Source organism: Erythrolamprus reginae, chromosome 11, assembly GCF_031021105.1.
Source record: "Erythrolamprus reginae isolate rEryReg1 chromosome 11, rEryReg1.hap1, whole genome shotgun sequence".
NCBI lineage: Eukaryota > Metazoa > Chordata > Lepidosauria > Squamata > Dipsadidae > Erythrolamprus > Erythrolamprus reginae.
In genome coordinates, this window is record NC_091960.1 from 31,446,987 (window position 1) to 31,458,880 (window position 11,894).

An 11,894-nucleotide genomic window follows, 5' to 3' on the forward strand; every position below is an offset into this window, starting at 1 on the left:
CACCTTAGGAATAAATAAGTATAATAAAGAATACATAATTCTCCTGAGTCCACACTTGCTGGTTCATGTATCCGCCTGGTCTCATCTAAGTTCACGGCGCCTGGAGCTAAGCAAACTCTTTTGGCATCTACGGTAAGGTGGAAAACTTCACAGGTCCAACTCTGCTTCCCGAACTGTGAAAATGCTGCGAGAAAATATTCCATAAATAGCACTGGCTTTAATGGACATCCCTAATCAGCTGTTGTCCCCCAAACCTTGGCAACTGCCAAGCTGAGTACAAGTCAACTCCGGAATTTTGAGATTCTGTCTAGGTCAGTGATGGCGAACCTTTTTCTCCTCGGGTGCCGAAAGCATGTGTCCATATGCTATCATGCATGCGCGAGTGCCCACATCCATATTTCAATGCCTGGGGACAGTGAAAATGGCCTCCCTCGTGCCCCAGATGCCCTCTGGAGACCTGAAATAGTCCATTTCCCAGACTCTGGTGGGTCCGGTAGGCCCATCTTTTACCCTTCCTAGTCTCCAGAGGCAAAAATGCCCTCCCCCATCCCACCGGAGAGTTTCCGGAAGCCAAAAATGCCCTCTCAGAGCCTCTGAGCAAGCCAAAAATCAGCTGGCTGGCATGCACATCTTAGCTGAGCTACAATAACGGCTCGCATGCCAGCAGATATGGCTTCGCGTGCCATAGGTTCGCCATCACTGGTCTAGGTGATGGCCATGAACACTCAAGAAAGGCTTCCTTGCCCACAAATCCACTTGAGTACCTTGGCCTATGGTGTTACCTATGCACACGTGAGAAAGTGCATGCAGTACATTTAATGGGTATGTGGTGTAGGTGAGCGTTCCTGAACTCTAGCAACTTTTAGACAGGTAGACTTGAACTCCTAGAATTCTCCATCCAACAGGTTTAATCTGCCATGAGTAAAGGAAGCTAATCAACTGCTTAATGGGTTTCACCCTAGCTTGAAGTCAAAAGTTGACTTAAGACCAAAACAGGCTGCCAATTTGTTTCCTCCTGTGCCATGTGGCCACACTCCGCTTCCTGCACGCACACATGTGCAGTAGCAAAAAAAAAACCCAACCCCAGAAAAAAAGCCAAAAATAAGACGGCGACACATGCATAGATGAGTTGGCAATATATGAACCAACAGTATGTATTATAATTGAGCTATGTCTGTTTAGCTGACATGTTGCAGACTGCCACAAGAGGGAGCTAGAGTTCATAGCTTATTTCTCTGAGTCACCCTCTTTATTTCTCTTTGTCTGGCTACGCACTGTTAATGGCTACTCACTGTTAGGTTTGCTCTGCAATTTCTCTGCAATCTCTCTGTGTTGTAGTTATACATGATAGCTAAATTGTGTTTAGGCTTGGTATCTTTGTTTACTGATTATGACAAAGACAACTGGTAAGAAAGACTACGTACTTGGTGATATTTGGATTGTTATTCTGACTTATTATATGTATTTCTTTAGACTGTTTATCTGAATATTTATTTATTTATGTATTTATTGGATTTGTATGCTGCCCCTCTCCGCAGACTCGGGGCGGCTAACAACAGTAATAAAATAGCACATAACAATAATCCAATACTAAAAACAGTTAAAAACCCATTATTATACAAACCAAACATACATACAGATATACCATGCATAAAATTGTAGAGGCCTAGGGGGGAAATGTATCTCAATTTCCCCATGCCTGGCGGCAGAGGTGGGTTTTAAGCAGCTTACGAAAGGCAAGGCGGGTGGGAGCAATTCTAATCTCTGGGAGGAGTTGGTTCCAGAGGGCCGGGGCCGCCACAGAGAAGGCTCTTCCCCTGGCCCCCGCCAAGTGACATTGTTTGGTTGACGGGACCCGGAGAAGACCCACTCTGTGGGACCTAACTGGTCGCTGGGATTCGTGCAGCAGAAGGCTGACCCTGAGATAATCTGGTCTGGTGCCAAAGTAAAGTTTAATTCAAGTTAGTGTATCTGTGTGTGGCTGAGTAGTTATTTACAACTAATCTCAATCTAAACGTTTCCATGTGAGCACAGCCTTGGTAAACAAGGATTACTCTGCTCATACATTAACAACAGGGCCAGAAACTTGACTTCTGTGCATGTGCAGGAGAAAAAAAACCTGAAAAAAATTTCCTCCAAAAAAATTTCCTCCAAAAAAATTCCCCCAAAAGATGGCTGCCTCCACCGACCAGCAATGACCAATCCGGTTCCATGACATCATCATGATGTCGCCAACGTGTCACTACTGGTTCGGGCAAACTGGTCCGAATCAGGAAGAACAGACCTCTGAACTACAAGGGAGTCCAAAAATTGCTAAGCAAGACGGATAAGTGAATTTTCCCGTTTTATTTTCTTTTTGGCCATCCCTGATTTAAACAGACACGTAGACCTGAATTGAAATACCTACTTATTAGGGGTGCACGATTGGCCCCCAATTATAATAGGTGTATCAGTGGCGACTGTAACACGTCACCGCCATCTGCGTCCCAGCCAAAAGCTTGTTTTCCTTCTGGATCAGAGGAAAAGCTTCTTAACCCAGGAAATGTAATCTTTTCAGAGTCCCTGACTCGTGCTTTTTAATCAGGCGCTCCCAAGCACATGGCACCTGGCTCTTCACTCTAATCCGGAGCCGGTTATAATCATGGCTGGCTGGAGAATTCTGGGAGTTGAAATCCACAGGACTTCAAGCTGCCCATGTTGGGCACCCCTGGTTTAAATAGACATGGGTGGTAGTCCCTTTCCTGGTACTTTTTATGGGACCGTCTCTTGCCACAAACAGCTCACAGAGTTGGCCTCCTCCGGGTCCCGTCAACTAAGCAATGCAGGTTGGCGGGACCACAGGGGAGGGTCTTCTCAGTGGCCGCCCCGGCTCTATGGAACCAACTTCCGCCCGATGTCCATACTGCTCCCACCCTGCTGGCCTTTCGTAAGGCCGCGAAGACCTGGCTTTGTCAGCAGGCCTGGGGGCCATAAATTTACATCCGGGATGGCCAATTTTATGAATGGTGTGCATGACTGTGACTGCCTTTTTAAATAACTTTTTGTGGGGTTTTAGTTTTATAATGTTTTAGTTTTAGAAAATGTTCGACTTCTTTTATTCCTTTGTATCTATTTATATTGTATTTTTTATTATTGGCAAAGATTTTTTTAAATTTTTTTCTCTCCAATCACAGTACAATAAAAATTATAACAACAACATCAAATTGTTTTACAATAAATCAATTTCAGGAAGTGATAGAATACAATGCTACCACCGTCACTTTTGACATCTGAATAAAAATAGCTGCCCAATTTTTTAATGCTATAGAAATATAACTATTGGCTAAGACTCCATTTAAGCAGTTCCGAATTCTAGTATCTCACATTGAATAGGCTGAAATGGTTCAAATCTCTCCTAATCGCTTCCATATCAGTTTTCATATATAATCAATATCCTTTACAAATAGTATTTTTATATTATTGTTGTAAGCTGCTCTGAGTCCCTCGGGATTGGGTGGCATAGAAGTCAAACAAACAAACAAACAAACAAATAAATAAATAAACAAATAATCAATCAATCAATCAATCCATCCATCCGCCCTGTAATATCACCAAAGATGGGCTTCATATAACTTAACAACCGGCTCACACAGAATCTAAAAATGTGTGTGCATCAAAAAACACAGCAATTCGCTCACGCACTACGTCTACGCATGTGTGCTGTGTCGAAAAACACAGCGATATAGGACAGGATTGAAGACGGGTAACTGGAAAGCCCCCCCCCCCTTGGCAGGTCAATACTACCAGTTTGCCCAAACTGGTTTGAACTGGTTGAATACCACCTCTGAATATCACACATCTTTCTGCCTATACCAGAAACCTATGGGTGCCACCTATGGCATGAGTGCCACAGGTGGCACGCAGAGCCATATCTGCTGACACATGAGCTGTTGCTCTTGCTCAGCTCCAACATGCATGTGTGTGCTGGCCAGCTGATTTTTGGCTCACACAGAGGCTCTGGGAGGGTATTTTTGGCTTCCAGTGAGCCTCCAGGGGGATGGGGGAGGGCGTTTTTACCCACTCCCAGCTCCAGAGAAGCCTTTGGAGCCTGGGAAGGGTGAAACACGAGCCTACAGGGCCCACCAGAAGTTGGGAAACAGGCCATTTCTGGCCTCCAGAGGGCCTCCAAGGGGCAGGGGAAGCTGTTTTCACACTCCCAGGCATTGAATTATGGGTGTGGGCAGAGGGAAAAAAGGTTTGCCATCCCTGGCCTATAGCATTTTGTGGTCTGAGTACCTCCTTCTCATTTTTTTTGGAAAAAGGCCACTTATTTTTTGCACAAGGCATGCAGAGTGTTGGGTGGTATGCGGAGATGCCTTCAGAGTTCTGTCTTTCCCAGGTCTTCTAGGCCAGTGTTTCCCAACCTTGGCAACTTGAAGATATTTGGACTTCAACTCCAAGTTGAAGTCCAGATGTCTTCAAGTTGCCAAGGTTGGGAAACCCTGTTCTAGGCTGAGAAACTGCTAAGAGGCTCTCCAAGATTTGCCCTTATTTCTTCATAGGCTTGCAGGAAACTTTCCCTGGAGCATTGTCCTTCAGGGCAGGGAAGATGTTCTCACAGATCCTTTCTCCCAGGTGATACTGTTAGTGTATGAGGGACACACCCTTGCTTCTCATGAGGTCCTCTGATGGTGGCTTTGGACCAACGGCTCCCTCTGCTGGCCAGATGTAGCACAGAGGCATGCCAAGGGTCCATTTCACTCAAGGTCTCGTTTGGGGGATTATTTCAGCACCATCGTTTGTCACATTAGATTGTGTGTGTGTGTGTTTTCGTAGATTTTGACGGGTACAGGTATGAAGGTTTTGGCATATTTGGGTTTCTTCCCGTGTAAGTTTCAGAAATTCCTGGCGACACTTTGATGAGGTCCTACTCGTCATCTTCAGGCTGGTGCTTTTGGCCTTGTGCTAGGGTGAACATGTTACACACACACACACACACACACTGCTCTAAAAAAAATGAAGGGAACACTCAAATAACACATCCTAGATCTGAATGAATGAAATATTCTCATTGAATACTTTATTCCACACAAAGTTGAATGTGCACAACAGCATATGAAACTGATTGTCAATCAGTGTTGCTTCCTTAGTGGATAGTTTGATTTCACAGAAGTTTGATTTACTTGGAGCTATATTGTGTTATTTAAGTGTTTCCTTTATTTCTTTGAGCAGTGTATATAGGATAGATAGATAGATAGATAGATAGATAGATAGATAGATAGATAGATAGATAGATAGATAGATAGATAGATCTATATTAGTCTTCCTTCCTTTTCATTGTCAGCAAAAATATGTTACACACACAAACACACTCATATACAAAGAGAGGGGGGAGAGAGAGGATAGATAGATAGATAGATAGATAGATAGATAGATAGATAGAGAGAGAGAGAGAGAGAGAGAGAGAGAGAGAGAGATGAGAGAGAGAGGTAGAGGTAGAGAGATGATATACATTATCAATCTCTTTCTTTCTTTCTTTCCTTCCATCCATCCATCCATCCATCTATGTTAAAAGGTCACCCCTCTTGGAGTAAGCATCAAACAAGTATTTTAATTCCCAATTTGCCTGATGCATTTTTCCCCTTATAGTTTTTCTTAACAGAATCCAGTTGTGTACCTTATACAGGCCTTTTGATCCCAATTTCCCTTAGAATACCTTTTGGTGATTTGAGTTCAAACTATTAAGAAATAATAATGTTAGAGAAATGAGTCCTTCGCGTAGAAGAACCCGATTTTCCAGCTAAATCATCTTGGTCCTTCTTTCCTAGCGAATTACTTTTTTCCCCCCTGGGATTTAATTCTATATTTCTGTGTGGGAGCTTTCTAAAGCAGGGATCTCCAACCTTCGCAACTTTTAAGACTTGTAGACTTCAATTCCAAGGAATTCTGGGAGTTAAAGTCCTCAAGTCTTAAAGTCGGCAAGGTTGAGACCCCTGTTCTAAAGTATACTCTGTCTGAACCAGGAAGCTGTATGTATTTATGTGTTTGTTTGTTTGTTTGATTGATTGATTGATTGATTTCTATGCTGCCCTATTCCTTAGATTCAGGGCAGCACACAACAAAAATAAATACGTAACATGCAGAAATATAAATCTAAAAACATACTAAAAACCCAATTTCTTAAAAAAACCCAGTCACTCACATTCAGCCAATATAAATCCGTTGGTCAGCCGGAGCTAGAAGTTGGTCTTAGCGGCGGCCAGCCTGTCGGCAAAGATGGATCTTTATACTCTTGTGGAAGGGAGGGAGGGTGGGGGCAGTGCGAATCCCTGGAAGGAGTTGATTCCAAAGGGCCACCACAGAAAAGGCTCTTCCCCCAGATCCCGCCAGGCAACATTGTATCTTCCTTCTCTTCTTCAGCAAGTCACCGCTGGCGCCTCCCTTTCTTCACCTGTTCATCTTGCCTTGTCATTGCAGGCTGGCACAGTCCAGAACCAACCCACAAGTCCTTGACATCAGCTTGACATCTCAGGACATCCAAAGTGCTCAAATCCTCTCGCCGGTTGACTGGGACAAAGTAGATTCCACGATGGAGACGGAAAAAGACGACCAACTCTTTGAGTTCTGACATCTTCTCTTGGGGTTTTCTTTCCCTTGTTAAGCTCTTTTTCCCCCCTCCTCAACTAAGATAACCTCTAAGATGCACTGTATTCTGCTGACTGGAACTGGAACGGACCCCCAAAGCCTTGATTTGGTTTAGGTAGGGGTCATGTTGACGCCCTTCCACTTTTAACCAAAGTTTCTTCTTCAGCCTTCCCTCCCAAGAACCTTCCAGGTATATTAGGACTCGTAGGAAGCGTTATCTGGCAGATGTCAGATGGGGGGAGGTGGGATTGAGATACTTTTAATACAGCTTTTTATGTATGACCTTTTTGGGGTCTTTGCTTTTATGGAGATGACAAGGTGCTCCTTGAGTAGATTTTATTCAAGACTCTTTTCAGATTTGCATCTATTATGGAAATGATGTAGCATCATGTAGCTTGACCTTATACATAGGACAGTTTCCACCCCTTGGGGATTGCATATGACAAGCAGTCAGGACAGCTTTGTTTCGTGAAGGACACAGGGTCTCCTTTGCAATATCAGAACTTTCAGATTTTTTAAAATTTTATTTTAGAAGAGCTGAACTAGCTGCAGTGGACTGGAGAAATAATGCCGGGCTCCTTAGAACAGAGCTGATGGTAGAAACCCTGCCTATTAGACAGGGCAAAGCGAAGGACGGATCTTGATTGGATTCAAGAACGAAGCCATTCAAACCATTTGAATGTCCTTGGACATCATCAGAGCGAGTCTCTTCTTGCATCCTTTGTAGCTCAACTCCATCACTTCTTTTTCCTGCTGCTTCTGCATCTTAAAAGTCACCTTGCTATTATTTCTCAGCAGTAATATTAGGTAGCAGCCCGTTGTTACCTTGAGCAACTCTGACTTTTAGCTTACTTCACTTAATTAGTTTAGTTTTCGTTTAGTTTTATTGGATTTATATGCCACCCCTCTCCAAAAACTCGGGGCGGCTAACAGCAATCATAAAAAATATACAGTAATAATCCAATACTAAAAGCGAATTAAAAAACCCCTTAATATAAAAAACCAAACATACATACAAGCATACCGTACATACAATTGTAAAGGCCTAGGGGGAGAAGGAATCTTAATTCCCCCATGCCTGGGGGCAGAGGTGGGTTTTAAGTAGCTTGCGAAAGGCAAGGAGGGTGGGGGCAATTCTAATCTCTGGGGGGAGTTGGTTCCAGAGGGCCGGGGCCGCCACAGAGAAGGCTCTTCCCCTGGGTCCCGCCAAACGACATTGTTTAGTTGACGGGACCCAGAGAAGACCCACTCTGTGGGACCTAACTGGTCGCTGGGATTCGTGCGGCAGAAGGCGGTCCCGGAGATATTCTGGTCCGGTGCCATGAAGGGCTTTATAGGTCATAACCAACACTTTGAATTGTGACCGGAAACTGATTGGCAACCAATGCAGACTGCGGAGTGTTTGTGTGACATGGGCATACTTAGGGAAGCCCATGATTGCTCTCTCAGCTGCATTCTGCACGATCTGAAGTTTCCGAACACTTTAAGTAGGATGCTGCAAGCTTTGGACATTGTCTTTTAGAACAGTGTTTCCCAACCTTGGCAACTTGAAGATATCTGGACTTCAACTCCCAGAATTCCCCAGCCAGCATTCGCTGGCTGGGGAATTCTGGGAGTTGAAGTCCAAATAACTTCAAGTTGCCAAGGCTGGGAAACACTGTTTTAGAAGATGGGGAAGTGATGACTTTTTCACTCGGAACCAACAGTTCTTGGCATCGTAATCCAGTTGATGGCATCTAATAGCCACAGAGAGCCCAAGACAACATCTGACCAAAGGCTGAAGGCAACCACCCAAACATAACAATTGTGGGTTCCAGAAAATGGAACCAAACTGAGCTTTGTTCAGGTAGCGCTAGGGGAGCTGTGAATGTGACTAGCTGGAGTAATGAACATTCTTCCTTATCTCAACATATCTGATAACAATCTTTCCCAGGTCAGTCTCTGGTCCAGTAGTGGGTTTAAAATTCTGTCGCTACCGCTTTCCTTTTGGGAGTGTGTGGGAGGGGCACTTCTGCGCATGTGCAAAGATGTCCGGGCAAGTGGGCGGAACTTCCTGCCACTGCCGCTTGCAGTTCACCCGATCCGGGGCAAACCGGTAGCAACCACCCACTGCTCCGGTCTTGTTTCACTACATTACTTGCAGGAAAAAGTAAAACGTTTTTAATAATAATAATTTATTAGATTTGTATGCCACCCCTCTCTGAAGACTCGGAGCGGCTCACAACAATTATAACAATGTGACAAATCCAATATTTAAAATACATCTAAAACCCATCATTAAAATCATGCAACACAATCAAACCATACATAAACTATATGAGTTACCCCACGCCTGGCGACATAGATGGGTCTTCAATAACTTACGAAAGGCAAGGAGGGTGGGGGCGGTTCTAATCTCCAGGGGGAGTTGATTCCAGAGGGCCAGGGCCGCCACAGAGAAGGCTCTTCCCCTGGGGCCCGCCAGACATTGTTTAGTCGACGGGACCTGGAGAAGGCGACTCTGTGGGACCTAATCAGTCACTGGGATTCGTGCGGCAGAAGGCAGTCGCATAGTTATTTTACTTTTCTGACATCTTTTCTGACTTTAGGGCATGGTGCTTGTCTCCGCTTCTTGGTCGAGGGAGCTAGCGTTGCCCAAAGAGAACTTCTGTGATCTTGTGACCAGCATGGCCACATCCCAAAGGCACAGGGAATACTGCTACCTTCCCACCAAAGTGAATGGGGCACTTTTATCCTAGTACAGTGATGGCGAACCTTTTTTCCCTCGGGTGCTGAAAGAGTGTGTGGCACACTATCGTGCATACACGAGTGTCCACAACCATAATTCAATGCCTGGGGAGGGCAAAAACAGCTTCCTCTGTCCCCCGGAGACCCTTCGTAGGCTGGAAACGGCCTGTTTCCAACTTCTGGTGGGCCCAGTAGTCTCGTATTATTTCCTCCCCAGGCTCCAAAGGCTTCCCTGGAGCTCGGGGAGGATAAAAACAGCTTTTCCCATTTCCCCGGGGGCTCTCTGGAAGCCAGAAATGCCCTCCCAGAGCCTCTGTGCGAGCCAAAAATCAGCTGGCCACACGCATGTACATTGGAGCTGAGCTAAGACAACGGCTCGCGTGTCAGCAGATATGGCTCTGCGTGCCACCTGTGGCACCCGTGCCATAGGTTCGCCATCACTGTCCTAGTAGAATTTATGACACCAAGGACTCAGTTCTTATGATTATTACCAGGGTTTTTCATCTCTTTTCTAAAAAAACGTTTTAAATTTTCCCCCCTGCCATTCCATTTGTGTATCAATGCACACATACCTTAAAATATCAATTAAAATACACATTTATACATTTTGATTCAGTCAAAAGGCCAATATCTTATTTTGCACCTATTTTCAACTCCTACTCACCAGTCTGTTTTTCGTCTCTCCGTTACACTCCTCTATCTTCATATCTTCCTTCTACTTTTTCTCTCTTTCTCTCCTCTTTGTATTTCTTTCTACTCCTTCTCCTTCTCCTCACCCGACACCTTCTACTTCCTCTTCCTCCCTCTTTGCCTTTCCCTTCTTTTCCTAATTCATCTCATGTTTAACAGACTGATAATATATTCCAAACTCTTAGACTAACGGTGCTTTTCCTAAAATCGTTATGTTTCCACCAATAACTCTTTAATCTAGGTATGTGTTAGCAGTCTAATGCTGCATCTTAGCCTAGCTTTGTCTCTTGGGTCTACCGCCAATTAATTTCAATTTTTAATCTCAGTTCTTATGATTGTCAGCAGGGCTTTTCTAATAGAGTAAATCCTTCTCCTTTTTCTTCACGAAATCTCTGGAAGAGCATTGGTTGTCCTGTTCAGGTATCTTCAAGGTGTTCTGCCTGACCGGCCTCAAGCAATGATTAACGGTCCAGGAAAGAAGGTCCGACACACACGTGCTTAGTTAGTCAGCAAACTTGTATTAAACAGTAAAGAAAAAAGTCTAAAGCAAATGGTCCTTACTTTCAGGAGTAACACATAGGATTCGTTGAAAATTCAGTCAGCTACAAAGTTCAGTGAAAAGCCAACAAATACAAAAGTCATGGAGCATAAATATTCCAAGAATCTCTGAATATTCACAGCACCAAAAGCAGCAGCTTGTCCCAGAGTTTTCAACTCCCACAACGCTAAGTTGAAATCCAAGAGCAGAAACTTCAAAGCAGGAACAAACGACGCCACACAAACCACCCAGATAATCAGCCACAGTTTGCCTTGGCACCGTTCCCATTTTATGCCGTTAGCCCTCATTAAGGGAACCACACCCAGCCCAGGTGTGCTTATCATGCTTCTTAAAGCGATCCCTTCTTTGCAAGGCCCTTCGGTTGCGTAAATTGATGTATTGTCCTGCAGACGAACTGAGAGAGGATAAACTGTCTGACGAATTGCCAGCCCCCTCCCCTGAACTGTCTGCCAATTCTTCCTGGCTCTCTGCCCCATCTTCCTGACTGACTGCTACATCTTCCTGGCTGTCAGCCAGGCTTTCACAGTCACTGTGTGCCGCGTTTCCCCCATCTGTGGGGGCAACAGCTGGCCCAGGCCCAAACACAACGCAAGGTATCTGTCAAACCTCAGCAATGCTTTCATAAGCCCCTTGTTGTCCTTCTCCTATATTCCTTAGAATCGGGTCTGAATCCTCTTGCCAGCCAATGCAAAGAACGCAAGTTGAACTAAAACAAAATTCAGAGCATGGAGTTTACCCTGGTTGTGTTTTCGCTAAATCATAGGCTGATATTCAGCTGACGTTTTAGACCAGCGTTTCTCAACTTTAGTAAATTGAGTGGACTTCAACTCCCAGGATTCTCAGCAATATCTATGCCGGCTGTGGAATTCTGGGGGTTGAAGTCCGTATACCTTGAAATTGCAGAGGTTGGGAAGTCCCATATTAGACGCGAGGTGGATGAGTTGCACAATGAAATCATTTAAAAGAAACTCTTTCTTAATATACAGGTACTCCCTACTTAATGGTAATTGGGAGTGGTATTTCTATTGTTAAGTGATGTTGTAAAGCAGCGGTCCCCAAACTACGGCCCGCGGGCCGCATGCGGCCCACTGAGGCCATTTATCCGGCCCACGGGTGAGTGACACAACACAGTGTTCCATCTAATTTTCTATGAATAAAATGCGGTATTTTGTTAATAACTAATATCAATCATCAAAAAAGTTGCAAAAGTTTTTTTTTCTAATTTTGTCATCCAGTTACATTCATTTTCTTTTAATTAAATTCCCTCCTTAATGTTCCTTCAAAAAGTACACCA

General features: G+C 44.4%; 1 protein-coding gene across 1 annotated transcript in view; it reads left to right on the plus strand.

Annotated features, from left to right (window-relative positions):
* The window catches only part of LDLRAP1 (low density lipoprotein receptor adaptor protein 1), a 113,140-nt gene extending 106,234 nt beyond the window's left edge, over nucleotides 1-6,906 (plus strand). Inside the window, exon 9 of the mRNA XM_070764093.1 lies at nucleotides 6,457-6,906. Within this exon, the coding sequence (XP_070620194.1) occupies nucleotides 6,457-6,607 (151 nt within the window). The 3' untranslated portion in view covers nucleotides 6,608-6,906. The remainder of the gene's footprint in view (nucleotides 1-6,456) is intronic.
* The last annotated feature ends 4,988 nt before the right edge of the window (nucleotides 6,907-11,894 follow it).